This window comes from Oncorhynchus masou, chromosome 23 (genome assembly GCF_036934945.1).
Source record: "Oncorhynchus masou masou isolate Uvic2021 chromosome 23, UVic_Omas_1.1, whole genome shotgun sequence".
NCBI lineage: Eukaryota > Metazoa > Chordata > Actinopteri > Salmoniformes > Salmonidae > Oncorhynchus > Oncorhynchus masou.
Genome location: NC_088234.1, coordinates 27055848 through 27074733, shown reverse-complemented (window position 1 = coordinate 27074733; position 18886 = coordinate 27055848). Strand labels below are relative to the sequence as shown.

The following is an 18886-nucleotide window of genomic DNA, read 5'->3' as shown; positions in this document are numbered from 1 at the left end:
TTATCATGATGAAACTGTGTTAAATTATATCCAATGTTATGTAAGCTAGTTGGACAGAAAACAGAATATTGTCTCCCTAGCAACATAGGCTAACAAACATAAGTGTTATACTAGCCTATTACATGCATAATATTATACTCATAAAGAGATGACATAGCTGCAAACCTTTATCTTTTGTACGTTTCTCCTCTTCTTCTTTCCTCTTTTTCCTAAACTGGGCACCTGATGGCTTAGACCTTTTCGTGTCCATTTGTGCTGATTTGGCACTCGAGCATCAAAACATTACCCAACCCCCAACACTGTCAACCAAGAGTCAAGATCAACCAATTCACCTTGGTGGTGTGCAGACTGGTTTTATATTATTCTTAATGCCAGTCCCTCCAGGATTTGGCCGATTTTTTAAATATGTATTTGCGGGCAAATATGCTTGATTTTGCTGCTGCATTTCTGACATTTTGCATGGCAATATGCAATGAATTTTATCCAATTTCTCAGGAAAATGCGTTGACGAGAGAAAACGTTTGTTGACGTGTGGCTTGCTTGATTTTACCATTATGAGGTAAATGTGCAGCGATTGGTTGAAATTGCGAGCCATCTTCTTGTACTGCGGTGATGGGTCATTTCTATGCAATGACAGTGCAATGAATTGACTGTTTTATGCAGGAAAATAGAGCGGAGATGGGTCAAATTTGCAAGCCCTTACATAATATACGGGGAATTTATGATTTTGCTCAACAATTTGCGTGGACGGACTGTCATGCATACTAATACAGTAAATACAATTCTGTTAAGAGTACCAGCGTCCGATGCACAGGCTGTACCTGTACATCAAGCTGCCTCACGCTACAGAAACAGCAAATAGGCTCCTGCCCTGTGGGCTATTCTGGCTCAGACAATGCTACTTCTACAGTGATTCCTTTCCTTCATTCCATTTAAATCCTTCAAAATGGCAACATGGACCCCCTAATCAGCTGCGCACCAACAGTTACAGGGCAATATTTCTCCACAGTCATTGCGAAGCCATTAGAGACTGCCAGAGTCTCTGTGGGTCTGTCCTTTGGCATCATCTGTGAGGTCTGATGCCTAATTGATCACATTAACCGGCCCTCACAATCACAACAGGCCATAATGGCTGCCCATTACAACAGTGGGCATGCCCACAGCTTAGTGCAGGGGCCCTTTAGACAGCGTTCACACAGAGTTAGCCCAGCATGGGGGAGACCATTTTGGCAGATGGCTCTTTGTGAAGCAGCACCGCTCTGTGGATTCTCTTTGAAAGTGGATGTCACGGAGGTAACCCCTGGCGAAGGTTAGCGACAGGAGCTCAGCACAGTCGACTGCTCCAGCTTTTAGAACAAAGTGCCAATGGTCGGTGCCGATGCAGTAAGCAGGGGCTCTGTGCTTCTATGCTAGCTTTTTGTTTGGGGACACTGGAAGTGAGGATTTGTTTCATTGAGCCCATGTGAAAGATTATGTTGTCACAGATGTTCTGTGAATTTTGAGAGGAACGGTTGTATTTAATAAGGAGCTAAAGGTGGCCAGTTTTGAGAAGCTCAAGGAATTGTGCAGCACAGGTTGTTGGCCATAAAAATGTACAGTCGCTAGACAGCTAATGCCTTCGTAAGGTTAACAACACTGTCCCCAGTGGTCATGACCAAAGACCTGTCCTAAAGAGGGTTCTGAGTTCTAGAGGGAGTTCTTGCACTAATTAATAAAGTTATGGCTTCAACAGGAGGAGGGTGGGAAGGTGGAGTGGGAACTAAAGCCAGGTGCGGCAGGCAAATGAGCGGTGGAGTGAGTGATGGATGTGGTGCCAATATGTGACAGCGGTAAGGATAGTTCTAGAACAGGTGTGTAAAGGACTACGGTGACGTATCAGGAAGTGACCAGGGCTAGCCTGTGTACACATGTGTGCGTGTTCTTCTCACAGCTGTAGCACAAGAATGTGTGCTCATTATGCAACATGAGTTACTGAGTTACATAAATACAAAGCCAGAGTGAATCTCTCAGCAATTTTCAAAGGCACAGGTGAGGTGAGCCACTCAGACATGGAAGCAGACAGAGGCCTGAAAAGTGTACAGTGTGTTAACAAAACAAGTTCTGACTCACTGTACTGTACAATACTTCAACGCGTAAAGCTAGCCTGACACAGGCACTACTGTGCATTCACCTATTATAGTCCATTCTGTAATGCCATTTACAGATGCTAAGTAAGGCACTCTAGGGGTCCGATTCAGGTAGAGGAAATGTACTCCTTTCTTACGCATGCCTTTCCTTCTCAGCGTAGTTCTCTTTGCGTGCACTGAATACATTTAATTCAACCTCTGAAAACCCTCCCACTTGCTGGCCAACAAAGTTTTAATTCAATAGGGTTTCTGTACATTTTCTAAAGCCATCCCTTCAAATTTGGTGCACCTTTTCATTCGAAGTTTATTTGAATTTTCTCTCCAGACTAATGCACAAAATATATTGGTGAATAACTAAATAGTGGTTGGATTCATCCTGAAAGTTGTCAAATGTAATTGTTCAATCGATTAAATATTGGAAGGTGAGAAAAGTGTACAATAGGGGCTGAGCAGTAGTGCTATAAACCAACCCTAATTATCCTTACTAATCATGGAACTGTGATGACAACAGTCCAGTCGTCGTGAAACATGCGCCAGGCTCCAGGTTTAAATGGCTACAAATGGTCTATGTTCCATATTGATTCAAATTGGCTACATCCTAAATGATTTGCCAAATTGTAATACGTTAGCCTAATTTCATCCACTATTGCTAGCGGTCCTCAGGAACATCCACACAAACGTGACAGAGGAAAGAAAGGTAAACTAACTATGTAATGCAATGATGCAAAATGTATGGAAAGTACCACTAAAGTGACAGCTATAAATGTATGTGGGTGTATAACTAACATTGGCTACTGATAGTGGCTAATTTAACACAAAACACATTTTGTAAAAAAATACAGTTAAAAGTCAGGGCATATAATTAAAACATTCTAGAAATCATAAATCAACTCGATAGGTTTGGCGCTCTACTGTCATTTGAGCATGGCTACAGAAGCCTATTACTTGGGTCTCCAAATGTCATTCTTGAAAGTTATATGGTCAGCATTTCATAAACTTCACTGTGGAAAAGGTGATACTCTCACGGATTACAAAGGGAAACCCAGCTGCGAGCTGTCCAGTGACGCGAGCCTACCAGGCAAGCTAAAGAGAGTTTCAAGTTCCTTGGTGACCACATCACTAAGGAACTATCGTGGTCCAAACACACCAAGACAGTTGTGAAATGGGCACAACAACACCTTTTCCCCTTCAAAAAGGTTTTGGCATAGGTCTCCAGATCCTCAAACAGTTCTACAGCTGCACCATCAAGAGCATCCTGACTGGTTGCATCACCGCCTGGTGTGGCAACTGCGCGGTATCTGATCGCAAGGCGCTACAGAGGGTAGTGTGTACGGCCCAGTATATGGGGCCAAGCTTCCTGACATCCAGGTCTAATATACTAGGCGGTGTCAGAGGAAGGCCCAAAAAATGGTCAAAGACTCCAGTCACCCAAGTCATAGACTGTTCTCTCTGCTACTGCACAACAACAAGGTACCGGAGCACCAAGTCTAGGACCAAAAGGCTCCTTAACAGCTTCTACCCCCAAGCCATAAGACTGCTGAACAATTAATCAAATGGCCAACCATACTATTTACATTGACACCACCTCTTTGTTTTTACACTGCTGCTATTCGTTGTTTATTATCTATGCATAGTCACTTTACAAATGACCTCGACTAACCTGTACCGCCGCACATTGGTACTGGTAACCCCTGTATATAGCCTCGTTATTGTTATGTCATTTTCTTGTGTTACTTTTTTATTTGATTTTATTATTTAACTTGAGTTAATTTAGTAAATGATAGCTATTTTTCTTGAACTGCATTGTTGGTTAAGGGCTTGTAAGTAAGCCTTTCACGGTAAGGTCTACACTATTTGTATTCGGCACATGTGATAAATAACATTTGATTTGAAAAGATTCGCCGTTGCCAGATGATCCTCAGAAAGTTCTACAGCTGCACCATTGAGAGCTTCTAGACTGTGTCGTGTCTTTGGCATCATTAAACTGAAGACTTATTTTTATCAAAAATTCTCTGTAATTATAATTAGGTGATTAAACTAACTCAATCATGTAACTGGAATTAACTAGGAAGTCGGGGCACCAAGGAAAATATTCAGATTACAAAGTTATAATGTTCCTAATATAGCTTTCAGATATTTTAAAATCTGATGAATTTGTCTTCCGATTTAATCAATTATTCTTTACCTCACGTTAGTCTCATTCCAAACATCGTAAATTGTTGGTTACCTCCACAAACCCAGTTTTCACTATGAGTCATCCATACATCCATACATTGTCTTAAATCATTTATTTATTAACTAAATAATCACAGAAATGCACAAAAACAAAGAGTAGATGTAGTTACAAGGAAATTATAGCAGAGTTTCCCTAGTGGGATAAACCGGTATCGCGGCTTGGTGGACAAAAGGGAAGTGGGGGTCGACTGAGATAAAAGTCACTACAGAGTGATAATTATAACAATTGAAATGCTAATCCTTTGCACATGAACACTCACTCATTCGGGAATAATTGCAATCAATATATATATATATTTCAGTGTGTCGCTGTGATCTCTGTTTGAACGTTTGTTTCTGTTGGAGAGTTTGTCTGCCCTCTCTCTCTCTGGTTAGAATGGGTAATTCAGAGGAACATTCAGCAATGTTGTTATAGAATAGATGTTTCGGCGGTTGTCGGTCTTCGCGTTCAATGATGCCGAATTCCTAGCTTCAGACTCGTAATTAGTATCAAAGAATTGTTCTTATTCTGTAGGTTAGATAGTTAAACACGTGGTATGGTTAAGAATTCAGCAATGGGCTCAAATCTTAGCCCTCTTGTAATTGAGAGAAGCATAGTCTGAAGATAAATTCCCAAGGTGGGGTTTATATTTGGAAGAGCAGAAAAGGGCGGGCCCATGACTTTTTAAACTCCAAAGGGAATTGGAGTTTCCTTCATTAAACAGTCTAAAATCACATTACATAATTCCACAAATAGTTTCATCTTTACTCATTCATCCCATACAACAATTAGATGCAAGCCCCACAACAGAGACTCTTGTATAAACAGGGTTATGGTAATGTGGCTGTATTGTCTCTTATGAGTTTCACAAAATTGTACCAAACGGACCAGTTCGTAGCTGGCTACTTCACCGACCTTTTATACATTCTCCAGAACATGAATATTGTTCAGTTCTCAAGTTCTGTGAGGTGGAAGAAATTCCTTTGTTCTCTCTATGAAAACTCACTCTCTCTCTATACTGTCTGGCCATGAGGAAGAATCTCCTCCAGGAATTTATGACCTGCCTAACAGCAGCCTGGGTGTAGGCGAGAGAGAGAGATGGGGGGGGGGGGAATGGTGCAGAGAGAGGGGGATGGTGCTCGCTGTACCCAAAGAGGGCAATGTCATGACAACTGGCTGCATCACCGCTAGGTATGGCAACTGCTTGGCATCCGACTGCAAGGCGCTACAGAGGTTAGTGCGTACGGCCCAGTAGATAACTGGGGCCGAGCTCGCTCCCTGCCATCCAGGACCTCTATACCAGGCGGTGCCGGAGGAACGTGGCCGAGGAAAGAGGTTTAGTGGTGGGGTGCTGAGAAAATGTTTGTCGACTCCAGCCACCCAAGTCATACTGTTTTCTCTGCTACTGCACAGCAAGCGGTACCGATGCACCAAGTCTGAATCCAATAGGACCCTGAAGTGTATAAAATGTGTGGAATTCTGAGGGAATTAAGTCAGAATACAGTGTAGACACAACTCCACCACATCTCCACCCCAAACAAATAGCCGGTTGAATAGCATGCTATTCTCATGCTTAGATGTTCTACAGAAGTCAATTTCACAGAGCACTCCAGGTGTCGCAGACCTGTCTGTACCTCGTCATCCGCTTCTGAGACTTCATCATTGCCCTCTCTGACCCCTGCATCTGATTTCTGTATAAATCCACCAGGGTGCTGTCTGTCTGCCATTCCACACGGTCATGCATATAGAGTAACAGGTGATGGAGGGGATATGTTGATTCAAGATAGATGACTCATCAAAATGATCCACTTTAATGGAGAGAGAGCACAGGAAGTTGTGTCAGAAAGGGCAAGGTGAAATTCAGCTGAGACAGACAACTGAGAACTGAGAACTGTCATGGTCTAGGCTATTTATGGGCCATCTTTGAAGATGTTTTGATTGACTCAGCATTCAGACAAAACAAAGACCACAAATAACTGTAACATCAATGACAGACTGGATGATTTTGCTCTCTCCGTGCTCATTTCTGTCTATGGTGAGACAGAACACTGGAATAGAGGGCTGCATTCGGTCAGGCGAACAATTTGAGATGAAAAAATGTATTTATTCCGTAGGTTATTTGGAAACAGACATCTACATCGTTCTGCTTTCTATGAGTTAGCCTAGGCCTACTGATTGTATTGAAAGCACCTCTGGCGCATTATTCACACGCTCTCAGCAATCCCTGCTTCAAGTTCAGTAGCCTCTCTTCTACTAGTTGGGTGTGCAAGATCAAGTGTGGTCTCAACAGAGGTGGCACCACAGGTTCAAAAGTGGTGTGTCAAAATGTATTTTATTTTCTGGGGCCTGGAGTTTTTCCAGATCTCATGACCTGGTCAGGCAAAACAGGTCCCAAATGGGTCCTATTTGTAGGCTATGACATGGTCCAACATTCAAGGGATACTTTGGGATTTTGGCAATAAGACCATTTATCTACCCTTTATCTACTTCTCTGTGTGCAGTATGAAGTTAAGTAGTTTCGCGATCCAATGCTAACTAGCGTTAGCACAATTACTGGGAGTCTATGGTATCTGCTAGCCGTTGGTCAAAAAGCTACAGGCCCAAACAACATTTCTACTGGCCCGGACATGGTGTAGTTTTTAAATGCATTGGGGTCATGCAGAGCCTACAGCTTGACATGCTTTCTCTCTATATTCAACAGTTAACAGGCTATATTTGGTTATTATGATATGTATTAAACATCAGTTTAATATAATTTAGCAAAGTCATTACACTATTTTTTAGAATGACATTTTTGTACACATTTCTTTCTAAAAAGGAATATCTCAAAATAAGACTCTCCCCCTTAATTAAAAACAATTGCGTTCCAAAATACAGTAGATATCGACATGGCTACAGTAGGCTAGCCAAGACAAATGCCAACGTGTATTTTTGTAGCTTTCTTTTTGCGGACTATCCACAGTAGCCAGCATATTAATAGTATGTTCACTATTGAAGCTTAACTTTTGAAAAATCCCTTTCCCTAAAATAAATAAGCTCGGCAAGTAGATTGACGGGCACTTTTTTTTAGCTCAGGACAACTCGCATGTGCTATGTGAACGTAGCTGTCAATAACTGTACTGCTCGAGTGCTTGAGAAGAGGTGACTCGCAGGAGCATGGGTCTCAATGAAATGGAGTACGCCTCGGCTGCCAATTCAATGGGTGGAGAATCACGTGGCATTTGGGCTTTCCAAAGAAATTATCTTAAATATGATTAGGCTATTGTTTACCACAGTGTCTGTAAATAAATATTGGTAATGGAAAGAAGTGAAGGGCGCTTAACCAACGTGATTTGAGCTGCAATCAAAAATGTTATCATCAATGAAAAGGAAAAGGAGCAATGCGCGCATAACTTAGCCCTTCCCTTTTCAATAAATATTGATAACCTATTTATTTGTCACTGTTACAACACAGAGGCGGATGCAAGATGCAAGCAACGATGGTTTTAATGAATGTAGTTCACAGCAGCAACATGACAGACAGACTGTACTCAGAAGGAATCCGACCCAGGAACTCGGGCGCATCTTCCGATCATAACGTGCTGAGAAAACCAGGGGAGTGTGTCCAGATGAGTAGGAAGGAGCACAGCAGATAATCCACACAAGAGAAGAGCACGGACACACGACACAACCTCAGAGAAGAAACAACGATCTGACAACAAGAAACACTGGTAACAGAACATATAAAGGGAAGATAAGTGGTTCCAGCTGGCGCAGACAATCAGGCCGAGATTGGGAAACCACGCCCACACAAACACTGGAGAGAGAGAGAGAGAGAGAGAGAGAGAGAGCGAGAAAGAGAGACGGAGGCAGTGGATTCATGAACCGTGACAATACCCCCCTAGGAACGCCTCTTGGCGTTCCCAGGCGAATTTACCTGTCGATTGAAATCATCGATAAGGGAGTGATCCAGAATGTCCCTAGCAGGTACCCAACTTCTCTCCTCCGGGCCGTAACCCTCCCAGTCCACCAGGTACTGGAATCCGCGTCCCCTCCTTCTAGAGTCCAAAATACGATTGACAGAAAAGGTGGTCTCCCCATCAACAAGTCGTGGCGGCGGGGGAACCGGGACCGGCGGGTTAATGCGTGCCTGAAACACAGGTTTTATTTTAGACACATGAAAGGTAGGATGAATTCTCCTATACGCCGGAGGAAGCTTGAGCCGGACCGCCACCGGACTAATGATCCTGGTGACTCTGAACGGGCCGATAAATTTGGGGGCAAGCTTGTTCGAAACGGATCGGAGTGGAATGTTCTTAGTAGAAAGCCACACTCTTTGGCCAACGACGTATACCGGAGGCTTCGACCGGTGGCGATCGGCCTTAGCCTTGGTGCGCCCCCACCCGGAGAAGAGTCTCACGAGCTCTGCTCCATGCGTGACGGCACCTCTGGATGAAAGCGTGAGCGGAGGGAACAGTGACCTCGGACTCCGTACTGGGAAAGATAGGTGGCTGGTAACCTAAACTACACTCAAACGGAGAGAGACCCGTGGCTGCCACTGGCAACGAATTGTGAGCGTACTCAACCATAGAGAGTTGTTGACTCCAGGAAGAGGGATTCTTAGAAACCAAACATCGCAACACTCTCTCCAAATCTTGGTTGGCCCTCTCCGTTTGACCGTTGCTCTGGGGATGAAACCCTGAAGACAGGCTGACACTCGCTCCCAGTAACCTACAAAACTCTTGCCAAAACTTGGACACAAATTGGGGCCCCGGTCAGAAACTACGTCCATCGGCAGGCCATGTAAGCGAAAGACGTGATCCACGACAGTTACCGCTGTCTCCTTGGCAGATGGTAATTTAGGCAAGGGAATAAAATGAGCCGCCTTCGAGAACCGGTCCACCACGGTCAAAACAACCGTCTTGCCCTGGGAGGGCGGGAGGCCGGTAACAAAATCTAGCGCGATGTGGGACCAGGGTCTCGAAGGGACCGACAGCGGTTGGAGTAACCCATCTGGGGGTCGATTAGAAGTCTTCCCAGTGGCACAAACCGAGCAGGCCAAGACAAAACTGTGAATGTCACGAGCCATCAATGGCCACCAAAAGCGTTGCTTAACCAAAAAGCTAGTGCGGCTGACTCCTGGATGACACGCTACGTTGGAGCAGTGCCCCCACCGAATAACATCGGACCGACACCCCTCCGGCACAAACAACCGATTAGGCGGGCAACCGGGCGGAGGCGTGACCCCTCTAAGGCCGTTTTGACCCTCGATTCAACCTCCCATGTGAGTGTGGAGACCACTAGGGTCCCGGGTAGGATGCACTCGGGAGTGGATGGGCGTTCGGAATGGTCAAAAATGCGAGAAAGGGAATCGGGTTTGACATTCTTGGAACCCGGGCGATACGAGAGAGAAGTCAAAACGTCCGAAAAAGAGTGCCCACCGCGCCTGCCTGGAGTTGAGTCGCTTGGCGGTTCTGATATACTCCAAATTCTTGTGATCGGTCCAAACTATAAAAGGTACCCCCGAACCCTCTAACCAATGGCGCCACTCCTCCAGTGCTAACTTCACTGCCAACAACTCTCTGTTGCCAATGTCGTAGTTGCGTTCCGCAGGTGATAACCGATAGGAAAGGAACGCGCAAGGGTGCATCTTGTCGTCAGAAGAGGAACGTTGGGAAAGTACCGCACCTACCCCCACCTCTGAAGCGTCCACCTCCACCACGAACTGACGCGAGGGATCGGGAGCTATGAGGATAGGAGCCGAAACAAAGCGGCTCTTGAGTTTGGCGAATGCAGCCTCGGCTGTATCGGACCACCTGAACGTCACTCTGGGAGAGGTTAAGGCGGTAAGAGGAGCGACTATCTGGCTAAAGTTGCGAACGAAACGCCGGTAGAAATTGGCGAATCCCAGAAACCTCTGTAGGGCCTTACGGGAATCTGGGCTTGGCCAATCCACCACAGCCTTAACCTTGTCGGGATCCATGCGAATACCTTCAGTCGAGACGATGTAACCTAGGAATGGAACGGATTGTGCATGAAAAATGCATTTCTCCGCCTTGACAAAAAGTCCATTCTCCAGCAACCTCTGAAGCACTCGTCTGACGTGTTGAGCGTGTTCCTGGAGAGAAGAAGAAAAAATCAGTATGTCATCCAGGTAAACATATATGAACTGATCAATCATATCTCTCAGCACGTCATTGACGAGTGCCTGGAAAACCGCTGGGGAGTTGGATAGCCCAAAAGGCATGACCAAATATTCGAAGTGCCCTCTGGGGGTGTTAAACGCGGTCTTCCATTCGTCCCCCTCCCTTATGCGAACCAAATGATATGCATTACGTAAATCCAACTTAGTGAACACGGATGCTCCCTGTAACCTTTCAAAGGCGGAGGACATCAACGGTAAGGGATAGGTATTCTTCACTGTGATGTTATTCAACCCACGGTAATCAATGCAAGGACGCAGAGATCCGTCCTTCTTCCCCACAAAGAAGAACCCCGCCCCCGCTGGAGAAGAGGAAGGACGAATGAATTTAGATGCCAGAGAACCAGAGATGTATCTCTCCATAGCCTCCCTCTCAGGAACAGAAAGTGAATATAACTTGCCTTTAGGCGGAGACTCACCTGGCAATAATTCTATTGCACAGTCATAGGGACGATGCGGAGGAAGGGAAGCAGCACGGGACTTACTGAACACCTCCTTCAGGTCGAGGTATTCAACGGGCACGTTAGACAAATCCACTGCCTCCTCTAGAAACACAGAATCAGACACAGACGAACAAGCAGACACTAAACAGGACTCAAGACACTTGTTACTCCACATGGATATAGAGTTATGACCCCAGTCAACTCTGGGGTTGTGTTGGGTGAGCCAAGGGTGGCCGAGAACTAATGGTGCAAGGGGTGAGTCCATGAGTAGGAATGATAGTGTCTCAGTGTGATTGCCAGAAGTGATGAGTGTGATAGGTTCAGTGGTGTGAGAAATGTTGGGGAGTTCTTGACCATTGAGAGCGTTGACGGATATCTTGTGCGTGAGTGAGGTGATAGGGATCTGGAGTTTGTGAGCGAGCTTGAAGTCCATGAAATTACCCTCTGCTCCTGAGTCCAGTAAGGCTTGGGTGTCGTGCGTGTGGGTGGCCCATCTTAGTCTTACCGGGAGGAGAGTAGATGATGAGGTCTTCTCTGTGGTGACACCACCCGATAGTAGCCTCATGTTTACTACCGGGCCTGATCTTTTACCGGGCAGGAGTGGATAAAGTGGCCCGCTCTACCACAGTAGAGACAGAGTCCTTGGGATCTCCGCCTCTCCCTCTCTTCCCGGGGAGGCGAGCTCTCCCCAGCTGCATGGGTTCGTGAGCGGAGGCTGAACTGGCCGTGTTCCCGACGCTGGCATGCCAGCCCTCCGTGTCGTTATACGGTCTGTTAGGGCATGCTCGGCGGCCAATACGACTCAGACGAGCGTCGACCCTCAGGGCTAGTTCCACTAGTCCATTTAAACTCCTGGGAAGGTCCAGAACATAAATCTCCTTCTGGATCCGGTCCTCCAGCCCATGCAGGAACATGTCCCACTGCGCCTCCTCGTTCCACTGACACTCAGCGGCCAGAGTGCGGAATTGGATGGAGTATTCCGATACTGAATGGTCTCCTTGGCGAAGGTCAGCGAGTAGTCTGGCCGTCTCCCTACCCGCCACGGCCCGATCGAAGACCCTTCTCATCTCCTCGGAGAGTGTCTGGAAAGAGGTGCAGCATGGGTCCTGGTTCGCCCACACCGCCGTTCCCCAGAGAGACGCTTTGCCTGATAGCAGTGTGAGTACGAATGCTACCTTAGACTGTTCACGGTTGAAGGTCCGTGGCTGCAACGAGAAATGCATGGAACATCTCGTAAGAAAGGCTCTGCAATAGTCAGGATCACCTGAATAACCCTCTGGTGTCGGTAGCCGTGGCTCTAGCTGGGAATCCGGCTCTGGCGGGGCGGGTTGAACTGCCGGTGTAGGTGGCGCAGCGGAACCCCTCAGATGTTGCAATTGTTGGGTCAGCTGGGATACCTGCGTCGAAAGGGCTTGTACTGCACGACCTGTGCTGGAGATGTTCTCCTCTTGTTGATCCATTCTCGTGATACTGCGGGAAAGGAATTCGGTCAGGCTCGTTGAACTCGCTGCATCCATGGTCTGGTCAGATCGTTCTGTTACAACACAGAGGCGGATGCAAGATGCAAGCAACGATGGTTTTAATGAATGTAGTTCACAGCAGCAACATGACAGACAGACTGTACTCAGAAGGAATCCGACCCAGGAACTCGGGCGCATCTTCCGATCATAACGTGCTGAGAAAACCAGGGGAGTGTGTCCAGATGAGTAGGAAGGAGCACAGCAGATAATCCACACAAGAGAAGAGCACGGACACACGACACAACCTCAGAGAAGAAACAACGATCTGACAACAAGAAACACTGGTAACAGAACATATAAAGGGAAGATAAGTGGTTCCAGCTGGCGCAGACAATCAGGCCGAGATTGGGAAACCACGCCCACACAAACACTGGAGAGAGAGAGAGAGAGAGAGAGAGAGAGCGAGAAAGAGAGACGGAGGCAGTGGATTCATGAACCGTGACAGTCACTGCTTGCAAATAGTCCCACTACTATAAGGTGGGCTACATCCTATATGCAATACGTAGGTCAAGAGAAAGTGCAAGTGTTTGCTCTCATCATTCGTGCTGCATCAAGTTCAGTAGCTTACCTCTCCTCTCCTAGTTGGGCATGCGTGTGGGGGGGGGGTGCTACGCTAACATGGAATTGTTTTAAGATGGTCATACAATGGATCATTTAGCTATTTGATTTGAAATTGTAGGACCCCTTTAGGTATCTTATATATATATATATATATATATAATTTGGCCTTCACCACTATAGCCCATAGAAATGCATTGAATAACACATTCATAATGGCATAAAATATCATAAATCATATGGAATAAGGTTTTGAAGTGTCTGTCCTATATTTAGGGGATGTAAGAAAGCTCTGGAAATATTTTTGTCTTTTGGACACATAAGCTGTGTTTGAAGACTCATACTAACTGCACTAACCATAATATTTGTGATGTAAGTTGAGTATGTACAGTCGTAGCCAAAATTTTTGAGAATGACACAAATATTAATTTCCACAAAGTTTGCTGCTTCAGTGTCTTCAGATATTTTTGTCAGATGTTACTATGGAATACTGAAGTATAATGACAAGCATTTCATAAGTGTCAAATTACATGAAGTTGATGCAAAGAGTCAATATTTGCCAGTGTTGACCCTTCTTTTTCAAGACCTCTGCAATCTGCCCTGGTATGCTGTCAAATAACTTATGGGCCACATCCTGACTGATGGCAGGCCATTCTTGCATAATCAGTGCTTGCAATTTGTGGGGTTTTGTTTGTCCACCCGTCTCTTGAGGATTGACCACAAGTTCTCAATGGGATTAAGGTCTGTGGAGTTTCCTGGCCATGGACCCAAAATATGGATGTTTTGTTCCCAGAGCCACTTAGTTATCATTTTTGCCTTATAGCAAGGTGCTCCATCATGCTGGAAAAGGCATTGTTCGTCACCAAACTATTCCCGGATGTTTGGGAGAATTGGCTCTCGGAGGATGTGTTGGTACCACTCTTTATTCATGGCTGTGTTCTTAGGCAAAATTGTGAGTGAGTCCAGTGGGTGGGGTTATATCCTTCCTGTTTGGCCCTGTCCGGGGGTGTCCTCGGATGGGGCCACAGTGTCTCCTGACCCCTCCTGTCTCAGCCTCCAGTATTTATGCTGCAGTAGTTTATGTGTCGGGGGGCTGGGGTCAGTTTGTTATATCTGGAGTACTTCTCCTGTCCAATTCGGTGTCCTGTGTGAATCTAAGTGTGCGTTCTCTAATTCTCTCCTTCTCTCTCTCGGAGGACCTGAGCCCTAGGACCATGCCCCAGGACTACCTGACATGATGACTCCTTGCTGTCCCCAGTCCACCTGGCCGTGCTGCTGCTCCAGTTTCAACTGTTCTGCCTTATTATTATTCGACCATGCTGGTCATTTATGAACATTTGAACATCTTGACCATGTTCTGTTATAATCTCTACCCGGCACAGCCAGAAGAGGACTGGCCACCCCACATATGCTCTCTCTAATTCTCTTTCTTTCTCTCTCTCGGAGGACCTGAGCCCTAGGACCATGCCCCAGGACTACCTGACATGATGACTCCTTGCTGTCCCCAGTCCACCTGGCCGTGCTGCTGCTCCAGTTTCAACTGTTCTGCCTTATTATTATTCGACCATGCTGGTCATTTATGAACATTTGAACATCTTGGCCATGTTCTGTTATAATCTCTACCCGGCACAGCCAGAAGAGGACTGGCCACCCCACATAGCCTGGTTCCTCTCTAGGTTTCTTCCTAGGTTTTGGCCTTTCTAGGGAGTTTTTCCTAACCACCGTGCTTCTACACCTGCATTGCTTGCTGTTTGGGGTTTTAGGCTGGGTTTCTGTACAGCACTTTGAGATATCAGCTGATGTACGAAGGGCTATATAAATACATTTGATTTGATTTGACTCCCTTGGCTGAGAAGCAACCCCACACATGAATGGTCTCAGGATGCTTTACTGTTGGCATGACACAGGACTGATGGTAGCGCTCACCTTGTCTTCTCCGGACAAGCTTTTTTTCCGGATACCCCAATCAATCGGAAAGGGGATTTATCAGAGAAAATGACTTTACCCCAGTCCTCAGCAGTCCAATCCCTGTACCTTTTGCAGAATATCAGTCTGTCCATGATGTTTTTCCCAGAGAGAAGTGGCTTCTTTGCTGCCCTTCTTGACACCAGGCCATCTTCCAAAAGTCTACCCCTCACTGTGCGTGCAGATGCACTCACAGCTGCCTGCTGCCATTCCTGAGCAAGCTCTGTACTGGTGGTGCCCCAATCCCGCAGCTGAATCAACTTTAGGAGACGGTCCTGGCGCTTGCTGGACTTTCTTGGGCGCCTTGAAACCTTCTTCACAACAGTTTAACCGCTCTCCTTGAAGTTCTTGATGATCCGATAAATGGTTGATTTAGGTGCAATCTTACTGGCAGCAATATCCCTGCCTGTGAAGCCTTTTTGTGCAAAGCAATGATGATGGCACGTGTTTCCTTGCAGGTAACCATGTTTGACAGAGGAAGAACAATGATTCCAAGCACCACCCTCATTTTGAAGCTTCCAGTCTGTTATTCGAACTCAATCAGCATGACAGAGTGATCTCCAGCCTTGTCCTCGTCAACACTCACACCTGTGTTAATGAGAGAATCACTGACATGATGTCATCTGGTCCTTTTGTGGCAGGTTTGTGGCAGGGCTAAAATGCAGTGGAAATGGTTTTGGGGGATTCAGTTCATTTGCATAGCAAAGAGGGACTTTGCAATTAATTGCAATTCATCTGGTCACTATTCATAACATTCTGGAGTATATGAAAATTGCCATCATACAAACTGAGGCAGTAGACTTTGTGAAAATTCATATTTGTGTCATTCTCAAAACATTTGGCCACAACTGTAGTATGATAATTGGTCATAGTATGGATATAGTTAGTATGCCAAAAGTTCCCGGATGTCGTACTAAACATGTCAAAATATGAAGTATAGAAGCAGTAGACACTATTTCCGTGCTTTTAGGGCCCATAATGCAGTTCTTCTGAAAATGGCTGTGGCTTCACAACGTTTTCAGATTTGAAGAATGTGGCGGAAAATATGCAGACGAAGTCCGACGAGACCGGATACAAATTCATTGCAAATGTTAAGAAAATTTTGAGGAAAGTAATAAAGCAAATAAGTTACGTTGCACGTTATGTTGGCTGACAATTTGTTAGCTATGCTATCCTTATGAACCGCATAGCATTGCAGCAGTATGTACCTGTATGTTAGCTAGTTACCTCACGTTAGTTAGCTACTAATACATCGAACTTGCCAGGCAGTATATTAACTAAAATCTAACTAACTATTCAATGTTTATTGACTTGATTATTCACGTCGTTCTTACCTAAGCGGTAGAGTCGTTGTGCGCTCTCAATGGACATTGTAAATTATGTCTAGCTACTCCGATTTCAGAGCACTCTCCTCTTAGTGTCCCAGAGTGCAGAATAACTGATGAATTTATGAACGCTCAACACCCGTTGAATATATGGCCGGTGTCAGTAAACATTAGCAAAAAAAGCGTAATTAAATTGTTGCCAGCAGCAGTTACAGTCACCAATGCTTTGGATAACATGAAGACAGCCTAACCAGCTCTGCTAGGGAAAGTAAAATGGTCAGAGTGAGGTGTTTTCTCATTTGTGTCTGGAAATAGCTCGCAAACTAGATAACGTTAGCCAGTTAGCTTGGGTGCTTGACTGCCGTTGTGAGGTCAGAACGCACGGATCAACCCTACTCTTCTGCCAGAGCGTCCAGTGACGCGCTCTGAAAGCTAAACACTCTGAATTTACGAATGGACAATCTAACAATGCTCTGGATTTAGGAACGCCCAGAGCGCACTTTGGCACTTCAAATTGAATTCAAGAACACACCAGAAATCTTAAAATGTCTAGCTAGTCATTTGTTATGCTAACAAACTAGCAAGAGGTTGCATAGCAACAGCATCAACTTCCGGTAGACAGGCGAAGTGCTAGTACACTCAACTGAAAGGATACCGTTCGGAGAACATCATCGTGTTCATGAGAGTCTCCCCATAGTGAAGTCATATTAGTTTGTAGCTCAAACGTTTCAGATCCTACAGACAGAAGTTGGCACATCAGCATTAACGACTTCAGATGAGTCCTGTGACACTCTGTGGGGGTCATAGAGCAGCAAAACGGAGAACGCCATCATGTTCCGTCTCCCCTTTCCATAGAGTCTAGGCCAAACCGTTTGGACGCTACAGACGTTATCGTGAGGAGACCGGTCTTACAGCTGTATCTCGGCCACCTCCCACCGCAGATACGGAAGGACATAGGCAGATGTGGTGGATTGAGACGCAGCCCAATGCAAAAAAACTGATATCTCTATCTTAAACTGACAGATTTTGATGGGGAATATTTCATTATGTTACTTAGCGCACGGGTGAGTCAATAGACTCTTAAATTAAATAGAGTAGGCACTGGACAGGTATCTTTCCAAGGAAATGTACTTCCTAAATATGATTAGGCTACAGTTTACTACATTGCCAGGAAATAAATATTGATCACCCATATTTGTCTCCGTCTGAATATCGCCCCGTTCCAAAAAAGGATATATGTAAAACGCAGCTCAAGAGAAAGTGTCGGCTCTCTCTCCAACTCAGCTCTCTTCAAACTACGTCTAGCATATTGGCAGATATAGCCCAGTAATACTGATAGCCTCATATAATGGGCAACGTGAGAATCGCTGGTAATTTAATCTATTTCTTAGGATATTTTTGCAGAGTGGGCAGGTCCAGTATAAAAACCTGCGAGAGTGGACAGGAGTGGGATGAAGAAATCAGTTCTGCACAGTCCTCTACACTGGAACATAAAACGCACTCACCTTCAGTCTCATGAAGGAACCGTTGCTGTCCACAACTGCCCATCAGCTCGTACTTGCTTTTCTCTTCTGGCTGAAAGACACAGTACACAGTAAATACGATGCTGGTTTCTAAGTGGTAGCTTAGGCTACATCTAACTAAGGTCAAGCCTGAGGCTTGAATTAATTACAAAGATTTCAGTCCAAGTGGAGTAAAACAAAATTAAACCGCAGTCAAATGCTAATCTCTATTTAACAGTTCACTGGAGGCACTCGAGTTAGCTTTAGACTTGACTAATTTGAGTGTACTGAAACCTCACAGACTTGTCTACTTAAGTTGAAAAAAATCATGTAGCCTGAAGTGTCTCTTGTCCTTATTGAAGCTTATTCATGCCTTTCCAACTGAGTCAAGTGTTCTGGAGGTTTTGCTAGTCTCTGGTGTGAAAACATGGTGGAAAGGTGCAGCCTCATTGCCCTCTGTCTGACTGAAAAGTGGGATGTGGCTGAGGTAACACTCTCACACAATGTGTTCTGTCTGTTCTGCCCTACAGTACCATAACACTATGTTAGACTGACTTCCACAGTCCTCACACAAATAACTGTAACTTACTTAAGAGCATTATTGTCTGAGCATTGCTGACATTAAATGAACATTGTTGACATTTGCCAATGTTTGTTCCACTCATGTTAAATGCCAGTCTCACAAGGAAATGGCATATACTAAATGTATGGGACAATTATAAAAGCAGTATAAACAGCCCTGTCATATCTTGCTGTTATAAAGGACTTCCATACTGCAGTGTACACCCTTTAAAGTATTCCTCTTTCTTTCACAGACATTGGCCTCACAGGTATATAATTATAAGTTTGGACCATAGTAAGAATACAATTGAAACAGGTGAGTGTGATGATCTTAAGAGGATTGAGTAATCCCACTTCCTGATGCTCCACCTCTGAACTCTTCTCCAACGCCCGGCTCTCCATGATCTCATACTCGACTTTGTGCCTCTCCTCCTTACTCTTCTGCTTCTTGTCTGGTGGAAAGAGGGAAATAAAGTGCGATTGAGATGTG

The 18886-nt window shown here is 45.2% G+C and overlaps 1 protein-coding gene across 1 annotated transcript in view; it reads right to left on the bottom strand.

Annotated features, from left to right (window-relative positions):
- LOC135510650 (protein Dok-7-like) overlaps window positions 1–18886 on the bottom strand; it is a 53422-nt gene that overhangs the window by 10463 nt on the left and 24073 nt on the right. The window contains exons 10-11 of the mRNA XM_064931738.1: window positions 18766–18848; window positions 17839–17908 (exon numbers count right to left, since the gene is read on the bottom strand). Of these exons, the coding sequence (XP_064787810.1) occupies window positions 17839–17908; window positions 18766–18848 (153 nt within the window). The remainder of the gene's footprint in view (window positions 1–17838; window positions 17909–18765; window positions 18849–18886) is intronic.